This window comes from Haliotis cracherodii, unplaced genomic scaffold, assembly GCF_022045235.1.
Source record: "Haliotis cracherodii isolate W230 unplaced genomic scaffold, xgHalCrac1.p SCAF_9, whole genome shotgun sequence".
NCBI lineage: Eukaryota > Metazoa > Mollusca > Gastropoda > Lepetellida > Haliotidae > Haliotis > Haliotis cracherodii.
The window spans coordinates 58,949,146-58,975,035 of record NW_027266343.1 but is presented as its reverse complement, the minus strand read 5'-3'; the positions used below and the strand labels follow the sequence as shown (position 1 = coordinate 58,975,035).

Genomic DNA, 25,890 nt, shown 5'->3' with positions numbered 1-25,890 from the left:
TATTCCATTTACTACAATTCTTCAAACCCCCCAGTAAACCAAAAATATCAAATTAAGTCAGTCAATTCTTTGTTGTTTACTTTACATTTGAATCCAATCACATTCCCGGTCATGAGTTCACAATGTGTTCGGTGAAAGTCAAGTGTATTTTTGTCGTTGTTTTCGCTGTGTCTCGTGTCCTGGTGAACCCGGCCGTATTCCTATGCGGTGATTACCTAGCATTTTTAACACTAATGGACATTTTTACAATAAATCTCGATAAATTCCTTAGATCCTGTATGTTTGTTGTTGATAAGAGTTTTACAAATTTTATCATATTTGGCCATTCAGTATAAGATGATGATAGAAATGTGTTACAGCACGTGAAGCAAGTGGTTCGTGTCTACGCTCCAGGTTTCTAATCCTAAATACTCGCCTTGTTATTTCAAGCTGGAGTGGAACAGAGCCCGGGTCCAATGACAAAGGTGGGCAAGGACCCTAGGCACGGGGTAGCTCTCGTCAACTGCAGACTGTGCGTCTCCCAAGGGAGGGTGATACAACAAACCTGGAATCTGTCATGAATGCTTTTCAGGATATGTCGGTGAAGATGGACGGTGTGGTGAAATGGACTAATGTTCTTGCAGGTAAGCTATAAACAACCCTTCTCAATGTTCTTTCCCACCTTTGTCATTTGGGCCCGGGCTCTGTTCCACTCCAGCTACACCTATGATACAGGAGGGCAACGGGTGGCCCAGTCGTGCCAGAATCGTGGGTTCGAATCCAGTATTCTCCCTGTTTATATTTTAGGGGTTTTCAACACCATACCTGTGCTCTAGGGTTTCACCAAAGCAGTTCACACCTAACACCTTCACCAGATTAACACCCAAATGAAGCTGACACGCCGTTATATAACTGGAAAAATGTTTACTACGGCATTAAACCAAACTCACTCACTCTATAAAATACGCTGAATGAGTGACACATTCCATATTTTTTTAATTCCTTCACAGTTATCTACGTTTGAAACTAAACTATTATATAAGACATGTCTTCTGAATAGCGTAATTACTGATACCAGCTAAGTTCGTCCCGACAAGAATCACAAAGCACGCCATCCGAATGTACCATTTATTGTGTCTTCTGAAATCAACCAAATAACATTTTGGATAAAAGCTTTCAAAGCCCCACAAAACAATGTGTCAAGGCAAATTGACGTTTGGCACATGTACGTCGTCATTATGACGTCAGTGCTCTGCCCATTGCGTAAGATCCATAGATGGTAACTGGGAACAGTCGATAATTGGATTACTGGAAAACAAGCATGGAGGTGAATTAGTCGTTGGTCATCGTGTATTGTAATCATAAATGGAAGCGTTACTCTTTTCTCACTTCGTTGTAGGTTTAATACTGAACATGTTCTCCCATTTCAAAAGAATTCTACATTGATGATTTTCGGGTCGGCTCATCCCATAAATGCAGTGATTAAAAAACGTCAAGGTGCAGCTTATCGTTATATGAAAAATGGTAAATTATTTAACGCATCGATGGTACATGTAACATGGATTATGATGTGAAATGAAACGATTGTGTTAAAGGTAAATTACCTTCCCGATTCAACTTTGAAGACGTTCGGCTGAAATCCCCTGATGTTAGAATTGTCACAAAACACTCTTGACAGTCGAACTTTCTGTATTTCCCGGTATTGTGCTGGAAATGTATGAAGATAACACCCACAGATCATGAATTGAGGTGACGCTAGTTCCAACGAGACACATACAATCATACATGGAGACACCCTGTAGTCCGGAGACCCTCGTCAACATCTTGTTCCGTAAATAATTCGTGAATCGGGACCGTTTGTTAATCTGAACACTTTCCATGGGAACAATAATATCATAGTTGCCTGACAGTACCAGTAGGGGGATATTTTGTACCATATATTCACGAGAACACGTGTCTTATCGTTGCACGCGTGTCATCAGGATACGCTCACCTCGCAAACACCTGGTGTCATTACTGTTTCCTAGTGATTCCTAAACACCTGCTTGCTCAGGATGTAAGCGGAATCGTACAATGGAGACATGTCATGATTATGGAAATGACTTTTTAGCTTTTATTCAAAGACTGGTAAATACGGTCATTATTTTACCCCAACTTACTCCACGGAGTTTCAAACATTTTCAGTTGATAAACGATAATGAACGATGACGTCACAATGGTCTGCAAAAGCCTTGTGATGCAATATCATTGTAGCATTTACAAAGACAAAGCAAATTCTAAATGAAAAGGCAACAAGAGCTAGGGTTTTCGTCTTAAGCCAAGGTAGAAAACTAAATTTTTCTGTGTGACTTTATTTTAAGACTTTACACTTGGGTTACTCCTGTTCTGCTTTATGGTTGTGGGGTATCGGGTTTTGAAAACTGATCTTGTGTTGAAAAAATACATTGACACCCACTTGCCAACCTAGCTTAGAATTATAGCAGAATTGTTTGTTTTGTGGTAAACCTCAAAATTATCTTGTAAAGTGTAAATTCTTATTTATAATGACAGTATTTATATTTTGGGAAATTTTTTACCAACTATGATTAAGTTATAGATGGACATCACAGAACTTTCAAAGTACTGTTAAAAATCCTCGTTAATTCTAACTTGAAAGATAGCAAACAAAGACAGCAAATATAGCTATCCTTCGAAAGGGGTAAATACAAAATGTTAGCAGCATTTATTATATTTGCAAGAATCTAACAGGAAAATCTCCATCACATCATCCCTCGAATCACTATCTGCTGGGTGAGAACGGACAAATATCTCCCCAGTTGATCGGAAATGTAACCTATGCAATATATGACGTCGGAGGTGAATTTCACTACCTATTATTCAAATGAAGCATTTGAAAAAGATAGGAAATATTCATAAATATTTTTAAATATTTAATCAAGTGTATACAAAAATTTTCTTTTTAATAGCTCAAAATAAGGACTTGCAATAAAATTATAGCCACAGTTAGAAAATGAATTGTTTGTTAGGAAAACATCATATTACTCTATATATTCGTTATACTTATTCGTTATGTATTTTGCGTGTATATATTTTTACCACAAAGCGCATATCTGTACATGTATATAAATTGCATAATATCATGATATATCTTATCATTGCGTTGTACATAGTGTAGCCACAAACTGTGGCCTGAGTGTAAGAAAGTTCAGTTCAGATATATCCCAGGAGATCTCACCCAATCGATATCTCCAGGGGAAGCCAGTTTTGGATTATAAAATTAGACACGGCATCTGATAATTACAGCTGACAGATACCTGCCCTACGTAAACAAAATGATGTATTTACAGTGAGTCATCGAGTGTTGCATGTTGGTTTGAAGACCTACGGTAAAACGTGACCAAAACCCTTCACAACTCTTCTTCACAATTAAATAGAGTCACAACCCGATAGCCAGACAAAACTAGACGTGACGCTAAAAATAGCAATAAAACTTATGTATCTTGTGTGATTGAGCAGCGAATGGTGTGAGTGCTCACTTATAACATCTAACGTGATATTTCAGACAACAGGGACGCTATAACGTTGTACTGATTCCAATCAAAGAACCGCAGTTTCAGATTTTACCATGTGTGAAGCCGATATGCTCATCAGCAGTCTGATGCCAGAAGCGATCTCCCCACTTGATGCGATGGAATTGTAGACCAATCATAAAGGCGAAGGTCGGCCCCACCTGAGCCCCAGGCAAGGGTATCTCGCTCACAGCCCCGGAGAATACGTCCACGTTCCCAATGGTTCTGTAACATTCAGGTAAAATATTTTTTAACATTCAGAAATATATCGTATGAGCTGTAAAATGAGTGGAAAGATTTTACTGGAGTGAACTCCCATTTAACAGGGAACACGTCCGGAAAATAGGTTTCTGGGGACCTATTCTAACCCGGAATCCCCACGGCGTTGACTTCAAATCATCTAAGACAAGTGCCATTCTGTCACCCTCACTCCATTCACACAATATTACTGTTGGATACGGCTGTACTCGCACTCGGGTCCCTGTGCCGTCAGGCTGTGATAACGTACCTGTATATGTTTATCATGGCCGCGTACAGGTTAGTTGGCCATCTTGGAGTATTTCCCAGAAGCCTCGCGCAGAACGACTTAAAGGCGGTGTAAGGAGGCAGTCCATGATCGCGGCCTCGATTTATGTTGAGAGAAACCAAATCGAGTGGCGGCCTGTCTGCCTTCTCGAACAGATGATCACTAACGCCGTTACTGAAAAAAACGTCAGTTCTCTGGGATGTGTCAGAGACCATCCCCGTCAGGACATCATCCAACCCCTCAGACATGCCTCTAAGAACAAAATAAGGCCGATTGAACATAGCATGGAGAGGAATTTTCTCCCTCCCAACTGTCCAAACGTCTGGAATTTGAGAATGGCCATAGCGGAATGAAGCAGTAGCGAAGGAATTGACAGCTGTGGGGTTCACTTCCGGGCGATACGTGAACGGAATGGTCAAATCGAGTTCAAAGAATCTCATCAGATCTGGTCCTAGCAGCAGCGGCAGCCATTCCCAGTAACTGATGACCTGCATCTGGGCAGCTAGGATCTTCCTGGTTTCCTGAAAAAGGCGTTCATCGTTCCAGTGGGGGTTGATGAGGGACAGTTCTATTGCAATCCTGTTATGTTCTCTCAGGAATATCGCGTGCAGGACCGACAAACCTGGGTGTTCATTTAAGCGCTTGTCCCCTGGAACAGGAACAAGGACACAACAGTTAATAGTTCTCTGTGTCAAGGTGTGCGCGAGGGAACGGCGAGAAAACCAAAAGTATAATCGGAGGGATGCTGACACACAATAAAAAACGCTTCATTAACTTTAACTCGAAGAACAAGAGAACGATTTTAGCAGTAAATATACACTGACAAAGAATAATATCATGACATTGCTGTTTGAATATCTCATGCCTAAATGCACAGAAGAACTTTAATCGATTGTTATCAAATATAACAAACAAATCGTGTCGAGTGTGTGTGTTAAGTTTGGTATTTCTCAAAATCTTTTCTCCTGATACCGATTGTCATATCTCTCCAGTTTTTAGACGCGATCGTTCGGCCATCGCGTTTATCTGCATTGCCCAGCTACATCTATGGGGGGCAACTCATTAGACACTTCCCTCTCCACTCCACTCCACTCCACTCCACTCCACTCAAATGCATGTCCACGAGTTGACCTACCAGCAAGTAAGCAATAGTCCTTAGGATCGATGCGGAAGCAGGTGGTGTTGTCACCTGTCGCTGGGGGCATGTCATTTTGCCTTGTCTTCAACATGCCTGGAACAGAATGCATAACGTAACGTGTTTGTAAATGTTCAAATGATAAAGACAGGAGACAGAAAAGCATGGGACTAGACTTCAATGAAAGTGACAGACTATTTCTAAGAGAGAGAGAGAGAGAGAGAGAGAGAGAGAGAGAGAGAGAGAGAGAGAGTACCACCACTTACCACCTGTAAATGTTCTGAGAGCATCTGCGTCTTTTTCGTTTGTCCCGTAAACATTTGAAGCGTCAGCAAAGGCTGTAGCCCCGTTCACCTGCTCACGATAACCTGAGCAAGGAAACATCAGAAATACAGGAAACCCGCTTTGAGAACATATTGTATTTTCAACCAGCGCTTCAGGATATATGATCATACCTCTGTAACTGAGAGTATTTTTTTAAACCAACAATACATATTTCAGAACATTTTTGCCTGAATTATCAACGTCAGACCATTAAATTATCGGCCCTATTAGCAAGTATCTGGATGAACAAATGCTTTTTCTGGTGTCATGCTCTCTCTTCACGTATAGATGTTTCTATAGTGTTTTGTATGTAATAGATCATAAGTACGTTTTCCGCAAGACTTTTCCCTTGGCGCTGTCGTTGACCTCGAGAAAGACATGCACTTCCGGGTCATGTAGCGATCAAAGGGTGGAACAGGAATGCTGAAACACGGCCCCCTGTGGAAACAAAGAACACATATGCATATTCATGAGGCAACATGGTCACAAGATCAGTTAGTTCGAATTCCTCGCCCTTTATCCTCGACATATAGAAAGATATACAGTGGCACTATCCTTTCAGTCTTGCACTAACATGTCAGTTATGCTAAATGTTAAATGTGGGTTTCTGTGATCCTTTCACATACGTGTTACCGCTATTTTACCTTTAGTAATGAACTCACATAAAATAGAGTGGTTTCTCTGGCGTTATTTAAGAAAGAAACGATGAGTGGTAGTTGTTTATTTCCTATATGAGACATCAACATCATGTACACCCTTTTGAAGGATGTTAATAAAATATAGGAGCTTTAAACATGTATATCCGTATTTAAATAATGATGTCCCGTAACACGATCCGACCTCAACAATGTCGGACAAGTCCATTTTATAATGGCGTCATCAAGTTTCAATCGTATGTTCAAATCTCCAGAAATGACGTCATGACAGAACAATGTTTACCTTGAAATAAACCACGCTTCGTTCTTCATTGGTCTTTGAGGTTTAGGGGCCACGGGTGGCCCAGTCGTCTAAGGCGCCGCGATTCGCTGTGCAGGGTAGCGTCCCTTGGGCACGCCAGAAAACTATGATTGTGGGTTCAAATCCCGGTTCGCCCCAATTATGTTTCTAGATTTGTCAGCACCATACCCGTGCACGTGGTTTCACCGAAGTGGTAAACGTCTGAGACCTGCATCACTTCGGGCTTTCCTTCGACATTAAGCTGACACGCCGCGATATAACTGCAATACTGTTAAAAGCGGCGTTAAACCCAACTCACTCACTCACTCACTCTTTGCGGTTTATGGCGAAGTTATCTCATATACGAGTTATTTAAACGTGCTTATAAGAAGTATATCAACGTGTGTCAGGATGACCCGAAGCCTCTTTGCTGCATTTATTTTTTAATTTTGACAAGAACAATAACAACAGATGGTGTTGTCACACAACACTGAAGAAGAAAGAAAAGATGTGGTGATTCAAAGAAGTAACCTACCCTTGGTAGTGACCGGGCCCGACCTGGTTTTGGAAATCAGAGCAACATCTGAAAGCCCTTCCATCTGCATCTAGAGGACAAAACAATGTTATTAATGAGACGCATCAGCTAAGACAATCCATCTGTCTGGATGTTTTGTTACTGTTTCGTCTTTTTTAAGTGTTTCTTTTTTTTTAATAAACGGTGCAATGAGAAAACCTTGTGGTCGTTACAATGGGGATCTATTCTTACCCTACCGAGGATCTATTCTTACCCTACTGGGGATCTATTCTTACCCTACTGGGGATCTAGTCTTTCCCTATAGGGGTTTTATTTTTACCCTATTTGGGATCTGTTCTCACCATACTGGGGATCTATTCTTACCCTACTGGGGATCTATTCTTATCCTACTGGGGACCTATTGTTTCCCTCCTGGGGATCTATTCTCACCCTACTGGGGATCTATTCTTACCCTACTGGGGATCTATTCTTACCATACTGGGGATCTATTCTTACCCTACTGGGGATCTATTCTTACCCTCCTGGGCATCTATTCTTACCCTACTGGGGATCTATTCTTACCCTACTGGGGACCTATTGTTTCCCTACTGGGGATCTATTCTTACCCTACTGGGGATCTATTCTCACCCTACTGGGGATCTATTCTTACCCTACCGGGGACCTATTGTTACCCTACTGGGGATCTATTCTTACCCTACTGGGGATTTATTGTTACCCTACTGGGGATCTATTCTCACCCTACTGGGGATCTATTCTTACCCTACTGGGGACCTATTGTTTCCCTACTGGGGATCTATTCTTACCCTACTGGGGATCTATTCTTACCCTACTGGGGATCTATTCTTACCCTACTGCGGATCTATATTTACCCTACTGGGGATCTATTCTTACCCTACTGAGGATCTATTCTAATCCTACTGGGGATCTATTCTTACCCGACTGGGGATGTATTGCTACCCTACTGGGGATGTATTGCTACCCTACTGGGAATCTAGTCTTACCCTACTGGGATCTATTGTTACCCTACTGGGGATCTATTCTTACCCTACTTAGGATCTATTCTTATCCTACTGGGGATCTATTCTTACCCTACTGGGGATGTATTCTTACCCTACAGGGGATCTGTTCTCACCATACTGGGAATCTATTCTGACCCTACTGGGGATCTGTTCACACCTTACTGGGGATCTATTTTTACCGTACTGAGGATCTATTCTTACCCTACTGGGGATCTATTCTTATCCTACTGGGGATTTATTGTTACCCTAATGGGGATCTGTTCTCACCTTAGTGGGGATCTTTTCTTTCCCAACTGGGGATCTATTCTTACCCTACTGGGGATCTGTTCTCACCATACTGGGAATCTATTCCTACCCTACTGGGGATCTATTCTCATGCTGCTGGGGATTTATTCTTACCCTACTGGGGATCTGTTCTCACCATACCAGGGATCTATTCTTACCCGACTGGGGATCTATTCTTACCCAACTTGGTATTTATTCTTACCCTACTGAGGATGTATTCTTATCCTACTTGGGATCTATTCTTACCTTATTGGGGATCTATTCTTACCCTACTGGGGATTTATTGTTACCCTACTGGGGATCTATTCTCACCCTACTGAGGATCTATTCTTACCCTACTGGGGATCAATTCTGACCCTACTGGGGATCTATATTTATCCTACTGGGAATCTATTGTTACCCAACTGGGGATCTACCCTTACCCTACTGGGGATCTATTCTTACCATACTTGGGATCTATTGCTACCCTACTGGGGATCTATTCCTACCCTACTGGGGATCTATTCCTACCCTACTGGGGAGCTATTCTTACCCTATTGGGGAGCTATTCTTATCCAACTGGGGATCTATTCTTACCCTCCTGGGGATCTATTCTTATCCTACTGGGGAGCTATGCTTACCCGAAATCCCAACAGGGCAAGACCAAACCGACGCGCCTGTCTGTATCCGTGGCTATCTATATTCTGAAAATATTCCCCGTAACATTAGGGTAGCTTTTTGTCAGCAATATTCCAACTAAGTGACGACGATCTGTACATAATCGACTCTGATATAATCAGACAAAACAGTGATTGAAATAATAAGTAACGCCCCAACTGTCGGAGCTATGTGACCCACAATCTGTAACAAAGACTGATCCATTCAGTCGTCAAAATACAGATTGCCCTATTCTGACCTATTGTGACCTGGTTGTAAAGAGCGAACGCATACACCTCTGATCTGTGAAGTTCCGGGTAAGAATTGATCTTCAGCATCCCATGTTTGTCGAAAGTGGCGACTAACGGGGTCGAGTGGTCAGACTCGCTGACTTTGTGGATGCATGCCATCGTATCCAAATTGCGTCGATTGGTGATCATGATGTCAATCACTGGATTGTCTGCTCAAGACTCGATTACAGCTGGAATATTGCTGACTCCGGCGTTAAACAAACAAACAAACAAACAAACAAATCCTACCTTTCTGCATGGGGGTAAAGGTGAGGTCGTGGTCCAAGAACTGCCCCCACACCTGGAACATGTTGCTCAAGCTGACAAGTCTGGTCGTTTCAGAGTCCGATTTGTGGATAAAGGTGGACACTATTCGAGGGGATGGGAGAGGACGGCCATCCACCCCCCTGGTCCGAGGGTAATAGTAACCTAGGCAACAGAAAAAATAGTTTATCACTGCCAAAATATATTTTCGTCATTTGAGGATAAAATTTTGTAAATGTGTCACTGAAATGATATTGAAAGTTCGAATATCGATCTTCATACTTGTGCATTCTTAAATGAACTTATCTAACAAGCAAATATAATCTCGAAACACTTATCAGTATGATACAAATTGTCAACGGGTCGTAAAACCAGTCTAGTCACGTCATGTGTCCGAACCGGTCGCTACCCTCTCCCTTAATTGCCCCGCGTCGTAACCGTTCGGCAAAATCCGGCGGTCGTCGTTGTTCAGAGAATTTACAAACAACGTTGGAGATTTGGTGAACCATTTTAGCGGTTTAATCGCATACTTTTTTCATGTATTGTTTTTAATATATCTTATGTTATATATGTTTGCTACCTTATTCATGTATAGTAAGTTTGATTTTCTCGCAGTAGAGCGATTATCTTGTTTCTCATGTATTTATGGTCACTTTTGCCACATCAATAATTTCCATAGCTGGTTGTATATATTTAGTGATACCGTTTAATGGCTGAAATGTCAGAAAACACACTTTTGTCACCTCGCCAGGATACAGCGTTCCCACGCTTGACCCAGAGAGTACTTTCTCCGAGGTCCGCGTGTCTCGTATTAAACTGGGGGGCACGGGCGGCCCAGTCGTCAAGGTCGCCGTGATTCGATGCGCAGAGTTGCGTACCTTGGGCACGCCAGAAACCTATGAAGTGGGTTCGAATCCCGGTTCGCCCCAATTATGTTTCTAGGTTTGTCAGCACCATACCCGTGCACGTGGGTTTCACCGAAGTGGTAAACGTCAGAGACTTGCATCACTTCGGACTTTCCTCCCACATTACGCTGACACGCCGTTATGTAACTGGAATACTGTTAAATGCGGCGTTAAACCAATCTCACTCACTCGTATTAAACTCGAAATTATGTGTGTTCGACCCAAGGAATCGCTAGACCGTTTAATGTCGTCTTGCTATAGATCGAAGCCTAGGTTTCGTGAGTAAGTGGTTATGGGTCAGCTTTCTCTCTGGCACTGACTTACTCTGGTGGCATTAAACTAAAACTTATTGGCTAGGATTTTATATTTCGTATCCTGTCTTGCTGGTAATGCCTGGATAACCAACTTTCCCGCGATTGTCTAGTTCAGGTCAAGAACATATTTACTATTCTGAGTCAATAGTTACTCTCTTGGTCTAGCACCCTTTTTAATGATTGTGAGTCTGCACATACGTCACTACCTTTACAAAAACAGGGGAAAAAAGTGTCAAAATTAACCAAAGCGCGACAATGCGGCAGCGCGATATGTTGGCCATTTGTCTCCTTGTCGCGTTGTCGTACAATCGCGCTTTGAATACTATTGATTTTTGGGGTTCTTTTTCTAAAAATGAAATCACATATTTCATTGTTGCTTCAGAAATTAGGTCATATATCGTTATTGTCTTTATCGTTTTTCATCAACTAAACGTCTTTTCACATCAAGAAACAAAGACTTTGCATTTCTCTTTAATTCATTCCGGTCTCCGACATCTTTTCAAATCGATGAGGACACACGATTGGCCCTGTCGTTTAAGGCGGCGCAATTCGCATTGAAGAGTTGCGTCTCCTAGACGTACCAGTAAACTCTGATCGTGGTTTCGAATCCAAGCACCATACACATACATCACTTAGGGATTTCCTCCCACATCATGTTGATATGCTGTGAAACTGAAATTTTGTTCAAAGTGGCGTTAAGTCACGTGAGTCACGGGGAACCCTTGGATGGGTGACCTTGCTCGGTTGCTTGGCTCCAGAGAGTTTCTAGAGCTTCGATCCTGCCCAGGACTCAAGCAAATATAACTGTTCAGCCAGTAACCCATACATTGATGAATTCGCCTTGCAGAGTGGTGTCCCCTAGGCGTGCCAGAAACCTATGATCGTGTGTTCGAATTCCAGGTTCGTCCTGATTGTTTCTTGTTTTGGATCTACATCACTTCCGGTTTTTTCTCCAGCTTCAAGCCGGCACGCCGTGACATAACTGAAATAGCGGCGTTAAACAATACTCACTCACATTAATGTTTTTGCCATCTCTGTGTTTGAATTATATATACTTAATCGGAGTTACTACATCAAACTTCCGACAACCGACGACCCTTTAACTCACAGAGATGTTCAACACCGCACTCAGCAATATTCCTGATATATGACGGCAGTCTGTAAATAATCGAGTCTGGACCAGACAATCCAGTAAATGACATCATGAGCATTGATGTACCCAAACGGGATACGATGCCATGAATCAATCAAGTCAGCGAGCCTGACCACCCGATTCCCATTGGTCGTCTTGTATGGCAAGCATGGGTTGCTGAAGACCTATTCTACCCCGGATCTAGTACGGGTATTAATATATATTGAATAGAATTAGGTGTAAAATCACATTCACGGGCCCTTGCACAACATATATACCACCAGGACATTCGATGAACTTGATACACTATTATTTTGTATTTTTATGTACAAGTGAACCAAACCAAGATAATAGTGACAAGTAAAAATGACACGTGGGACGTCAAACAGTCAAAGACAACGCATCAAGGGGTCGCAGGTTTGTATCTGATAACCTTTGTTGCTGTTTATCGATCCTGGACTTGCTTTGTTGATCTGAGACGCCCTGTGAGGGGCCGATCATTGACATTTTGTTTCCGAAGGAACCTCTTCCAAAGTCCACAAAGAGACACATTAAACATATTGGTTACCTCTTGCAGAGTTCTTCTAGTTTGAAACATGCATATATCCCTACGGCGTCCATCAGGTTGTAAATGACGCATCCTTAATTTGTTCACAAATACGACCCCTGAAGATGCGGGGTAGAATAGCTTTCAGCAACCCATGCTTGCCGTAAAAGGCGACTATGCTTGTTGTAAGGTCAGGTTCGCTGACTTGGTTGATCTGATGTCATCGTATTTCAGTTGCGTGGATCTATGCTCATGATGTCCATCACTGGATTGTCTGGTCCAGACTCAATTATTTACAGACCGCCGTCATATAGTTGGAATACTGCTGAGTGCTGCGTTAAACAACAAACGGACGAACGGGTGTTCGCAAATACTGCACTAAAACATAAATAGAGAGCTCACGTGTTACAATGGATAATAAAACCAAACAATATTAAAGGCTGAGCGAGATTTGACCTTTCACGACCGATCATACCATTTATATTTCATGATCCCCTACTTGTTTCTGAGAGTATATGTCTAATACATATTCTTATAATATCAACACTGTTGTGCCAAATGTAGATATAATGACAATGTCCAAATTCACGTGACCTGATATACGTACGTCACACCCCATGGAATATGAATCTGGTAGATTTTGAAATGCGAAGATAATTAAATGTAAAAAAAAATGTCTCGATTATCCGACGAAGCATATTCCATTGGGCCTAAAAGGCAAAATGGCTGTGAATGTTTTGTGAATGAAACACTGAAAATTAGTGATGACACCAGGTGAATAGTGTACGCCTGTAAAACACGCAGTATTGAGGTGGTGATGTGAAACGGGGTTTAACGTCGCGTCCAAGATTATTGCACTTATATAGCGACGTTCATGCACGCGTGTGTTTGTGTGGCTGCTTGTACTCGTCCGGACTGATGCCAATTTATAGTTCTAGCTCACTGAGATACCATGCCGCAGTTTAACATGAATACCCCACACAGACACAGTATACAGACTCCGAGCCGACCAGTCCTTGCTTTAGCCCCTTAATGCCGAGCGCCAGACAGGGTAACAACAAGTACCATCTTTTAACATCTTTTGGTATGACGCGGCCGAGTACTGAAGATGAATATAATTCACGATTTCGATACGTTCTTGCCACCAAACCCTACTTGTGATTTACTTGTGATTTACATCCCGTTATGTGTAAGACAAAGAAACAACACACATCACTTTCAAAACCTCGGCGGGATACGAACCTGAGGCCTCTTGATCTGTAGTTCGTCACGCTACCATCTATGCTGTTGACGCCACTCATGTCAATTTTTCTAGTCACTCTATTATTTTGCCTTGGTTCATTTGTACGTGCACGTAATTATGTCAGTAGTGTGCCAAGTTCGTTGTAAGTATGCGACAAATGGCCAAAATGTCGGGCATTGTTGCATTGTCGCGCTTTGGTTAGTTTTGACACTTTTTTCTTGTTTGTGTGAGGGCGACAACGCGACAATGTCCCTCCTGAGAGTCCATAGATTGCAGGCTACTGTTGTGACTGTCTACTGATAGATGACCATTACCGTCATCGTACTGGGCGTGGAGTAGTCTGTCGAAGGCGAAACCCGCCATTCCCCACTGAGGACGACGGAGGTTGTTGCAGGAGCCGTCGAAAGTCCGATATCGGGCGTGGGGGTCACACGATATGTCCATTGAACATGGCGGAGGGCGTCTTGGTTGCCTTGGGAACCGAACATAGCAGACATTAACAATGCAAAAGAATTCAATAACTAATAATGCCAAAATATTTGTTAACTAACATACAGTGAATGTGCATCCATTGATATCAATACGACACTTTCTTGCGGTTTCTGGCTTCAGCTTCATGACACGGAGTGGCGAGTCGACTTCATGCGGATGTCAAAGGTCAAAGGCTACATAGAGTTTACGGAGAGTGAGTGTGTGAGTGAGTGAGTGAGTGTGTGAGTGAGTGAGTGAGTGAGTGCACGAGTGAGTGAGTGCACGAGTGAGTGAGTGAGTGGACAAGTGAGTGAACGAGTGGGTGAACGAGTGAGTGAGTGAATGAGTGAGTGAGTGAATGAGTGATCAACAATGTTACCTGTACACCCATCACTTTCCCCATGATTGGTGTAATGCATCTCACTACATGGGATCGCTCTGGGAGGTATGTGCTATTTCACCCTTGCCTTTTGTATAACGTCTTATATGCTCCTGTGGCATCATTAGGAATAGCCCACAACGCCGCTAGGCTGTAATCTTGCGAAATGTCATCAATGCTATCTTACAATCTGTGATAGCGTTGAACGATTTTTCATTTGGATACACTTCTACCTACCCTCCCGGCATAACCTCTTTGTACCACACAACAATTACACAAGCAGAACATCGCCAAGGCTCTGTCAAAAGTCCACATTAACATTTAGAATTGCAATTTGTTGTTACATTAACGCTACCATCACACCAAAGTAGTTCTATCCCGTTCTACCCCGTTCTAAACAAAATACTAAAACGGGCTGTGATCACGGTAGAAAGCGTAGTTTGGCGTAAAATACGATGCTAGTTCGTTCATAAGCAGTCCTCAATACGTCAATCTCGTTCTTATCTCGTTCTTAGCCAGTCTGCAGTCCGTTTGTATCCAGTTCAGATTGTGTAAAAGTGCCCGTTCACCTCATCCCGACAACGTTTCGAAGCAGTTCGAGCACGTCCGTAGCCGATCTCAACCCGTTCTTAACCAGCTCAACCTCGCCTCACGGTCGGTGTGCACACGTTCTGAAATTCATGTCCGACTGCACCACGTCGTAACAAGTCCCTAGTAGGTTCGAAGTATGGAAATTCCGTTCGTAATACGTCTTTCTCGTTTTAAGTACGTTGTCAGTCCGACTAATTGCAGAACGGGATGGACCTGGATAAAAGTTTGAGCAGACTCAAAGTTCTGGAGCACCCTCCCCGTCCGAACCCGTCCATGAAGTTCGTAAAAAGACTGTCCATTGGTTTTACTACGTCCACTACGTTCATACACGTAGCCCGTTCGACAACATTTTCACAACGTATTGAGAACCATTTTGGTGTGATGGGGGTATAACCAAGGTTCTGTCGAAGGCAGTGCGTCCGTGGTGTGTAAGGCTAGTGAGTGGTGTGTAAGCCTAGTGTGTTGTGTACGACCTAGTGCGTGGTGTGTGCGACCTAGTGCGTGGTGTTTAAGGCTAGTACGTGGTGTGTAAGGCTAGTGCATGGTATGGAAGGCTAGTGGGTGGCGTGTAAGGCAAGTGCGTTGTGTGAAGCCTCGTGCATGATGCGTAAGGCTAGTGCGTGGTGTGTAAGCCTAGTGGGTTGTGTAAAGCCTAGTGCGTAGTGTGTTAGGCTAGGCCGTGGTGTGTAAGGCTTGTACGTGGTGTGTAAGGCTAGTGCGTGGGGTGTAAGCCTAGTGCGTGGTATGGAAGGCTAGTGGGTGGTGTGTAAGGCAAGTGGGTGGTGTGTAAGGCTAAAGCGTGGTGTGTAAGAATTAGTGCGTGGTGTGTAATGCTAGTGTGTGGTGTATAAGACTTAAGTTGTGGTGTGTAAGGCTAGTGCGTTGTATGTAATGATAGTGTGTGGTGTGTAAGACTGTGTAAGTGCGTCGGTGTGTAAGGCTAGTGAGTGGTGTTTAAGGCTAGTGCGTTGTGTAAAGCCTAGTGTGTGGTGTGTACGACCTTGTGCACGGTGTGTAAGGCTAGTTCGTTGTGTGAAGCCTCGTGCATGGGGCGTAAGCTAGTGCGTGGTGTGTAAGCCTAGTACGTTGTGTAAAACCTAGTGCGTGGTGTGTAAGGCTAGTGCGTGGTGTGTAAGCCTTGTGCGTGATATGGAAGGTTAGTGTTTGGTGTGTAAGGCAAGTGCGTGGTATGTAAGGCTAGTGGATGGTGTGTAAGGCAAGTGCGTAGTGTGTAAGGCTAGTGCGTGGTGTGTAAGGCTAGTGCCTGGTGTGGAAGGCAAGTGCGTGGTGTGTAAGGCAAGTGCGTGGTGTGTAAGGCTAGTGCGTGGTGTATAAGATTTAGTGCGTGGTATGTAAGGCTAGTGCTTGGTGTGTGTTATGCTAGGGCGTGGTGTGTAAGGCTTAGTGCGTGGTGTGTAAGACTTAGTGCGTGGTATGTACGGCTAGTGCGTGGTATGTCATTCTAGTGCGTGGTGTGTAAGAGTTGTGAGTGGTGTGTAAGGCTAGTGCGTGGTGTTTAATTCTAGTGCGTGGTGTGTGAGACTTAGTGCCTGGTGTGAAATGCTAGTGCGTGGTGTGTGATGCTACTGCGTGGTGTGTCAGACTTAGTGCGTGGTGTGTAAGGCTAGTACGTGGTGTATAAGACTTAGGTTGTGGTATGGAAGACTTGTCGGTGGTGCATAAGCCTAGTGCGTGGTGTTTAAGGCTAGTGCGAGGTGTGTGAGACTTCGTGTGTAGTTACCCGTGGTAATTTGAGCATATGCACGGCTGAATGAATTTAATAAATTATATGTTATATCTGTATTGATTGATAAACAGCTATATATACAATATACAATACGATGTCGTCTCAATCACATTTTGTTTTATGTATACATAAAGCAATGACCTAAATTCAATACATATGTACATGTACTGTAGTTTATCTGTATCAGCAGCCGATCTTGAAGTGGTAAGACCTTACAGCATCAGATTCGTGTGTGTTATCTGAACTTTTGAACGCTGCATTGGGTCCCTTGGGTGAAGGATACGCCCTTATGTGATGACACCAAAGCTGTATTGTCTACGACCCCCAATACTTGGGACTTTGGACGCACGTAAACTACACCCTCACCCGGCTGGTGGTTCAACTTACCACCAGTAGTGCAGGCTGCCTGGTTGCTTCAGACCACATGCCACTTGGTCGTAGTAATGTACTGAAACATGAAAGACAACATTTCAAATATATACACAAACCCTATCTTATTTGTAACTTACAATTTGTGTGTGTGTGTGTGTGTGTGTGTGTTTGGGGGTGGGGTTGGGGACTGTGGTACGTGGTAGGGAGACTCGTTTCTTGTTTGCACAGTTTTCTTGTTTTCATATGTAGGGGATATTATAAGCTAAAAGGGCACCTGGGTATGAAAGGTTGAATTTTAATCCTGTTCCTCGTGCGGAATAAGATTGGAAATATGATGAGGTGTTTGGTGTTATAACTGCATGTATTTGTAAACATACTTATATTCTAATTGTTCCCTGGGCGTGGCCTCGTTCATGTAGAGTTGATGTCGGACAAAAGAAAGCACATGTATACTCTTGAAAACTTATACTTCACTCTGCTCATATCCTCATTACTGTGTACTGTGACATAGCGACCCCCGTGTCCCTTCAGACGGCCTGTGCAATGAGATACTCAGTGATGCGTTCCGGCGAATAACCACTTTTTGTTTTGTTTTTCATATAGAGCCATCATCAAACATGGGTGTATGCTCTCTTTTGCCCGGCGGTTTATGAACGTACACTTTTTTAAACTAAATTGGAAAGCGAGTGGTGTTATCTTTCAGAAAGGTTTAACGCCGCTTGAACGCCGCTTTTAACGTCTGAGACGTTTAACCACTTCGGTAAAACCCACGAGCACGGTTATGGTTCTGACAAACCTAGAAACATAATCAGGGCGAACCGGGATTTGAACCCGCAATCATAGGTTTCTGGCGTGCCCAAAGGACGCAACTCTGCACAGCTAATCGCGGCGCCTAAGACGACTGGGCCCACAGTGGCCCCTAGAAGCATAAGAAGGAGAATAGAAGGAGAAGAAGGGGTAGATAGAGAAGAAGAAGAAGAAAGAGAAGGAGAAGAGGAATAGAAGGAGAAGAAGGGGAGATAGAGAAGAAAGAGAAGGAGAAGAAGGAGAAAAGGAGGAATAGAAGAAGAAGGGGAGATAGAGATGAAGAAGGAAAAGAAGGAGAAGAAGAGGATTAGAAGGAGAAGATATGAGAAGAAGGAGAAGAAGTAGTAGATGGAGACGAAGGAGAAGAAGGGGAGAAGAAGGAAGAGAAGAAGAAGAGAATAAGAGGCATAAGAAGGAGAAGAATAAGGAGTAGGAGGGGTGAAGAAGGAGGAGAAGCAGAAGTAAGAGAGATGAAGAAGAAGAGAGATAAGAAGATTGAATAAGAATAAGAATGAGAAGAAGTAGTTGAAGAAGGAGGAGAAGAAGAAAAAGAAGAAGAAGAATCCAAACTTAGACTATGCCTTTTGTTTGGAGAAATGACAACTTCTTGCCAACCAGAAACCAATTACAATCATCTGGTCATGTTGTTGTGGTAGTTGCAGTGGCAGTAGTAAGATTAACATGAACAGGCTCGTACCCACATATGCTGATTAAGGACATTTTGCAAATATCTCTGAATGGTTGAGTGAAGAATTTTCGGCATCATGTACGTCAGACCATTTTTGACCGGCGGCGCCCTGAACCATATTCATAGTACATTGTATAGGAGCCTCAGGTCATGTAGATAGAAGCAGAGATTTGTCAGGCAGCCGAGTATAAATCATAATTACAATAAACATAAAGAAAATCTTAAAGTTGCTACAGGCGAGCTTAAGAAATCTCTGTATGATCATAATGATTCATAAATCTTATATATTACTCAAAAGAAGTTAAGGACACATAGTGGTAAACGTCTGAGACCTGATTCACTTCGGGGTTTTCCTGCCACATTAAGATGACACGCCGTTATATAACTGGAATATAGTTCAAATCGGCGTTAAAACTATCTAGTCATTCCATCAATGTATGTTTAAATGTTTTAAAATCCTTTCATCACATTCACTTCATGTTCTTTTATCAATCGCTTGATTTGATGAGCAAACGGTGACAGCAAAGTACGAACACACAATATTTATGATATACAGGAGTATATTTAACGGAATCGTGTTATTGTTTGGATTGTTTTGAACTTCTAGTATAAGCATGTATAAGGGTAAATAAAAGTGACAAAATCATTTCTAAGAAATATATGTGCTATTACAATGAGAAACGCTCATGAGTTCCGAACTGATATCAGTTTCTGAACACACTTAGATGAGAGCCACAGCCTCTATCCCCATCTAACCCCATCTCTTCACTCCCAGATCTCGTTCAGGGAACTGACCTCCGTTGACGTGCAGATTACGATAACCCCAGTGGGCATCCCGACACCGGTATAAGGTCACGGTGGAGTGTCTCCGATACACCTGCATATTGACCTTTGTGTCATGACGCAGCCGAGCAAACACCATTTGGGCAAACGTTCCAATATTTACGGACTTAACATGAGTGCTGTCAAGACATTAGACATTTAATTAGCTGACTCTGTATCACTGAGCTGATATTTATATGTTTAATCGACCTCTAACCTTTGCCAAGGCTGTGACATTTCAGAACACGTGTTTATTGTTTGACCATTTAGATGAGCACATGTTTGACCAGCACAGGAATTGCAGGCATATGTATTTACCAGCAGACATCGTAGAGTTTTGTTTGCACATTTACATACATGACAGATATTGGTTTACAAGACAAATGTCACCTTAAACATATGAATACGTCTCAGCGATAAGCCAACTACGCGACTTCAAGTCAGACCTAGCTATTCGTAAATGAACATGAATAAGAATACATTTTCAGGATTTTGAAATTGAATTTATAGGTCCTGAAAGGTTAAAGACATCGAGAGCACAGAAAACATTCAAATTCAGAAATGACGTAAGAAGAAAAATGAATTTAATAAAAACTGTAAGGCAAGCCTGAACATAAAAAGCAACAAACAATGTCTGACATGTTGTGACCTACATGTACATGTATTGGCAATATGCATACAACAAAATTAAGCAATTTAATATAATTATATAAAACATCAACGCCAACTGATAACTTATCTGGATTATCTATCGAAACAGATTCAAACGGCCGTAAAAGACAAAATAGTAGTAAAATTAGTAATGGGTGACACCATGTGTTCATGAAATTTAATATTTGATGTATGTTTGTTTACTATGGAAAATTAGTATCAACAAAGACTCATGCAAACTATTCTTTCTGTTACAAAAATTATTAACAGATATTCGTATATTAAACATGACTACATTTGGTATATTTCTCAAAGAATATGGAAGATTTTAAAAAACAACATGTTTTGTCCTTCTGGTCAGGGCTCCATGTTATTGACTGGAGGCGGAAGGCGCCAATCTATAGTAGTTGTTCTGAGATTGTGGATGAGGAATTATGGGAAGCAGTTATTTGTGTGACAAAAGTTTTCCTGCTCATGTTCCTAGGTTTGGTTCATTATGGCATTCAAATCCCAAATGTGATTATTAAAGAAATGGTCATGCAGATCCGTAATTGACATTTATTGTAATTAATTGTTGTTTCAATAAAATATGTGATTTTTCAAAATGATGTACACTTGGGAGAGTTCTGGTTGTCAATGTTGTGCAAAACGTGACGACGTAACAGAAGCAATACTGAACCAAGCATTTGTTATACAGATTACCAGGGTAAATAATATCCTCTTTCAAACATTCACAATCAGTTACAAATCTAAAATTGTATATGGATGATATTTGTGCTTGAACTGGCAATGCGGCGTCTGCAACAAGGCTGAGCGTCTATGGGGTATTGACATGGTGGAGACGGGCAGAGGTCAGCGTGCAGTGGCAAATACGTTCAATGTTTCACAGTCTGTGATAAGCAGACAATGGAACAGGTACTAACAAACCCAAATTGTCGATCGACCCCGTTCAAGGCATCCACGGTCGAGTACAGGATCAATTGATCCGAAACCATGCTCTCCGAAGTTGACCTCAACTGGCGAAACCAATTACGTCAAACTTTCATCAGGCTGCTGGAGTATGAGCAGCAGGCGACAGAAAACTTCAACATGCAGCATATGAGACCCGATCCACTTTGCACTCCCTTGATGGACATGGTCGTGTCTGGCGACGTCGAAATATACGCTAAGCCGATGCCAACCTGAGGCGGTAGATCGGTTATGGTGTGGGTTGCAACACTAAGACTGACCAAACCCCACTCCATATTGTACAAGAAAGGGTCACTGGACAATACTTTCGGGACAACACACTGGCACCCTCTGATGTCCCGTTTGCAAGCGTGTGAGCCGACGTCTTGTGATCCCCGTGCACGAATCGTCAATGCTCGTCTCCAGCAGCACAACATGCCTAGAATGCCATGGCCACAAATTAGCCCCGACCATTCCCCGATTGAGCTCATCGGGACATGATAGGGAGACTTGTGGGTCAACGTCACAGAACGCCGACCACTTTGACTGCACTCCCCCCAATATCCATTAGAAGACACAAATGCAGTGTGCCTCGTTGAGTGAATGAATGTTTGACAAAGCGTGGCGGTATTATACCCACTACTGATCCAAAAACGCCACATTTCCCATCTTGTCCCTATCGTCCGTCAACATCGATTATTGCTAGAAACTAATATCTCTTACTATTTTGGAAATTTTAGGATATTTCCTAGTATCCCCTACTTTTTGTGCAAATCATGTCAGCTGTATGCGGACCAGTGAAGATCCGGGGTAGAAGAGGTCTTCAGCAACCCATGCTTGCCGTAAAAGGCGACTATTCTTGTCGTAAGAGGCGACTAACAGGATCGGGTGGTCAGACTCGCTGACTTGGTACATGCATGTCATCGATCCCAATTGCGTGGATCGGTGCTCATGATGTCAATTACTGGATTGTATGGTCCAGACTCGATTATTGACAGACCGCCGTCATATAGCTGGGATATTGCTGAGCGCGGTGTTAAACAACAAACAAACAGCTGTATTTGTGAGAACAACCCGAAGTTATGTCCTAGAGGTTAAACTTGGTAATACACTACATTGGATGAAGGTTGGGATAATGTTATTTACTGGCAGCTGAAAGACATTACTCGAAACAGTTGACTCTTGTTGCATATCACAAGGTGATAATTACTAATAAAAACCCGTGATGCCTATTACAACAGTGAAACATTGTTTCACAAACACAGGCCAGGACATCAGATTATTCACCGTGACGTCATTCCAGTGTTGGTGCGCGCCTCTCCACATTGTTCTCAAGGGGATACTATTTCATCAGAAATATTTAGCGGGGTTTAGTAGCATGTGTGATATCACCAGGGAAGCGTGTTAACATAAAGACCTATCAAGGAAGCTGGCATTCGGGCGGTTCCGTGTCGGTCTTCGAAGCTTCGTGATAAGAATGACATTCATGACAGCCGCGAACGTCAACCGGATGCGCGTTAAAATAGTATTATGAAATAACTAATAGAAGTTATAATTCAATATTAGTAAAAACAAAAACATTTTCAGCAAATATATATTTGTACTGTGAATGTATATTAGACACGAACATGGTTGTCATACAATTACGTAAATTCGAAACTTCCGCGAATAGAGAAAACCACGAAATATGATGTTTTTAAACCGACTCATCCGGTACAGGGTCAGAGATAACGAATGGCCGGACGGAAAGGTTTTATCATGTGTATGCACAGTATATCTCGTATATATGTTAAATATAATGTGAGAATCCATTTCATTTGTCCTCCGTGATATTGTTTGAATAATGCTAAAAGCGGTACACACACACACACACATACAAAGACACACTCGCACACACCCACACACATCGCATCTACATTCACACATCACCCCTACACACACAAACAACCCCAACAAAACACACACACACACACACTTGACTTGTATACGTTTACATTCGGAACACACACACAAATACACAGACACACATACTAATACTCTCTCTCTCTCTTTCTCTCTCTTTCTCTCTCTCTCTCTCTCTCTCTCAACATCCATCTGTCAATGTACGCTTTCTCGCGCGATCATGACGCTTTATCAAACCAAACCCTCGATCCTGGCACCATTAATTCATTCCCAGCAAACACTTACTATAAGTAATAACACTAATCTAACAAAACATTTCAAAATCACTTGGGTATTAAATTAGTAAAGACATGACACCACTTCAGATTTCTCTCTGACACATTAGGGGCTTGGTTAACCCTGGCGTTAAGTCGCCAAAATTAGTCACCAAGTTCGTGACTCCGAATCCCAGATTCGCACTGATTATTTTCCTTGATTAGCACACTGCCCTCGGCGTTCGACTCACTAAGTCACTCAGTCTAAAATATTTCAGTTTATCATCCACGTGTACCTTATATTTTATTTATCTTCACTAATTTTAGAAACTGTTGTCAAAGGTATAAAGACTCGCTCTCCTGTTGAAAAGAGAACAATTACAGTACAACATGTTTCCCCGTCTAGGGACATCACTCAGCCAATCAGCAAGTGCGTCTATAGTCAGGTGGATGGTGAGAGGGTGTATCTCAGAACAAAGCATACCACTTCATCTGACAAAGCCATAAACCAATTATTGTAAAGAGTAAAACAAAACACATTTTAAGACGTGTCCAGATCTTACAACGCAAAATAATGTGAAATATCGCGGTGACGCGTTAATGTCACGTTTACCTGACCGAGTAGGTGACATTTTGGGTAATATGTTACTTCGCTGTTTCCATCTAACATGTTTCCAGAAAATGGATGTTTTTAACTGAATAAGGTAATATATCGTACCTACCTTTTGAATATATCACTTGTGATTTACAATAAACAAAACATACACAGATGACCAATATCCAATCTTTGTTAACTATACATCTTTATGTACGACAGAAAAGTATTCTTTCATAACACTTTTGCTTTAAATACTCACGCACGCATGCACGCATGCACACACATTGTAAATTAACAGATCACATGTAAACGCTCTCCACATGACGTATCCGATTGCGGTTTTTTTTTTGGATCAAAATAGTAGTGTCTTGGGTGTAAATATGAAAATAACATCTACCAAAGCATATCAATCCTAATTACACTTACGTCTACTGACGGTTGACGCTGCACGTACATCCAACACGCTGCACAGGTAGATGAAGATCAAAGGGATAGACCGCACAGGTAACTTCACGGCCATAGTGGGACAACACACGTTGTGGCGCTCCGCGAGGCTTCACTGGTAATTGGCAACGTTTAAAACTGTCCCAGATATTTATATATCTATAGAGCTGCAAGACCATCTAATCGCATTCCCGTAGTGTTTGCCCTCTGTCAATGATCAGGACCCCGGGGCTGATGCTATCGTGGCATCGCCATCACGGAAAAGTCTGGATCAACTGCTGTATACCAAATAACCCACGAGATAACGTCAACCTGCAGGCAACGCACGGTGTTGTATCAAGATTTGCGAATTGTAAAACAGTTCCATTAAAATGCGCACGTATTTTTATTGCTAAGTTAAATATGACAATATATTTATCAATGAATGACACTCACATGCCTTTCGTTTCATCCGCATCCTCCTGTTGCCCTGGCTGCAAGATGTAGGAACTATGCATCTGGCCTCTGCTCTTTATGTCAGGAAGTGGTGTGTAATCCCGCATGTTTTTGCGGCCTACATCTGCAATGCGACATAGTTGTCAATGGTTACCGCGTTGATTGTTTTCGTATTATTGCTTTCTTTTCTTTGCACGGGATGACCGAGGGAATGAATGCACTGTGTATTATACGGCTTTTAGCAGTATTCCAGCATACTCATGTATTCTTGCTGGGAATCGAACCCGAGCCTTCAGCGTGACGAGCCAAAGCTTAACCACTGGACTACCCCACCGCCCCCGCACGAAATGTCTGCCAGTGTTTCCATGACGACGAATGTCTGTCTCTAGTGCAGTATATGTTTATTTGTAGGATTACCATGCGGTCCAGGAGCGACAAGAATATATATTATATAGTTCAAAGTGTTTGATTCAGCTGGGATGTCCCCGTTGGCCGGAGTTGGTTGTTAGTTAATATCAGGACATATCTAACTTCCTCCTCAGTTGCTCATGTCGTAATATCAGGGCATTTCTATCTTCCTCCTCAGTTGCTCATGTCGTAATATCAGGACATATCTATCTTCCTCCTCAGTTGCTCATGTCGTAATATCAGGACATATCTAACTTCCTCCTCAGTTGCTCATGTCGTAATATCAGGACATATCTATCTTCCTCCTCAGTTGCTCATGTCGTAATATCAGGACATATCTATCTTCCTCCTCAGTTGCTCATGTCGTAATATCAGGACATTTCTATCTTCCTCCTCAGTTGCTCATGTCGTAATATCAGGACATTTCTATCTTCCTCCTCAGTTGCTCATGTCGTAATATCAGGACATATCTATCTTCCTCCTCAGTTGCTCATGTCGTAATATCAGGACATATCTAACTTCCTCCTCAGTTGCTCATGTCGTAATATCAGGACATTTCTAATTTCCTCCTCAGTTGCTCATGTCGTAATATCAGGACATATCTATCTTCCTCCTCAGTTGCTCATGTCGTAATATCAGGACATTTCTATCTTCCTCCTCAGTTGCTCATGTCGCAATATCAGGACATTTCTATCTTCCTCCTCAGTTGCTCATGTCGTAATATCAGGACATTT

At 42.3% G+C, this 25,890-nt stretch overlaps 1 protein-coding gene across 1 annotated transcript; it reads right to left on the bottom strand.

Annotated features, from left to right (window-relative positions):
• Nucleotides 1-1,099: 1,099 nt before the first annotated feature.
• On the bottom strand, nucleotides 1,100-24,823 carry LOC139452551 (salivary peroxidase/catechol oxidase-like). The gene is made up of 13 exons (XM_071234069.1): nucleotides 24,749-24,823; nucleotides 24,296-24,625; nucleotides 17,215-17,275; nucleotides 13,954-14,111; nucleotides 9,484-9,663; nucleotides 7,005-7,074; nucleotides 5,862-5,971; nucleotides 5,476-5,577; nucleotides 5,210-5,305; nucleotides 4,057-4,723; nucleotides 3,604-3,773; nucleotides 1,584-1,686; nucleotides 1,100-1,287 (listed from the first exon to the last, which is right to left on the bottom strand). The coding sequence occupies exons 2-13, from the start codon at nucleotides 24,387-24,389 to the stop codon at nucleotides 1,224-1,226; spliced, it is 1,875 nt and encodes a 624-aa protein (XP_071090170.1). The 5' UTR covers nucleotides 24,390-24,625; nucleotides 24,749-24,823; the 3' UTR covers nucleotides 1,100-1,223.
• Nucleotides 24,824-25,890: the final 1,067 nt, after the last annotated feature.

Excerpts from the sequence above, each read along its gene's own strand:
- LOC139452551 (XM_071234069.1), bottom strand. The coding sequence starts at position 24,389 with ATGGCCGTGAAGTTACCTGTGCGGTCTATCCCTTTGATCTTCATCTAC. Across the intron at positions 5,306-5,475 it reads TCTCAGAACATTTACAGGTG|GCATGTTGAAGACAAGGCAA; the intron begins GTAAGTGGTGGT and ends ATTCTGTTCCAG. Across the intron at positions 1,687-3,603 it reads GCATATCGGCTTCACACATG|CACAATACCGGGAAATACAG; the intron begins GTAAAATCTGAA and ends ATACATTTCCAG.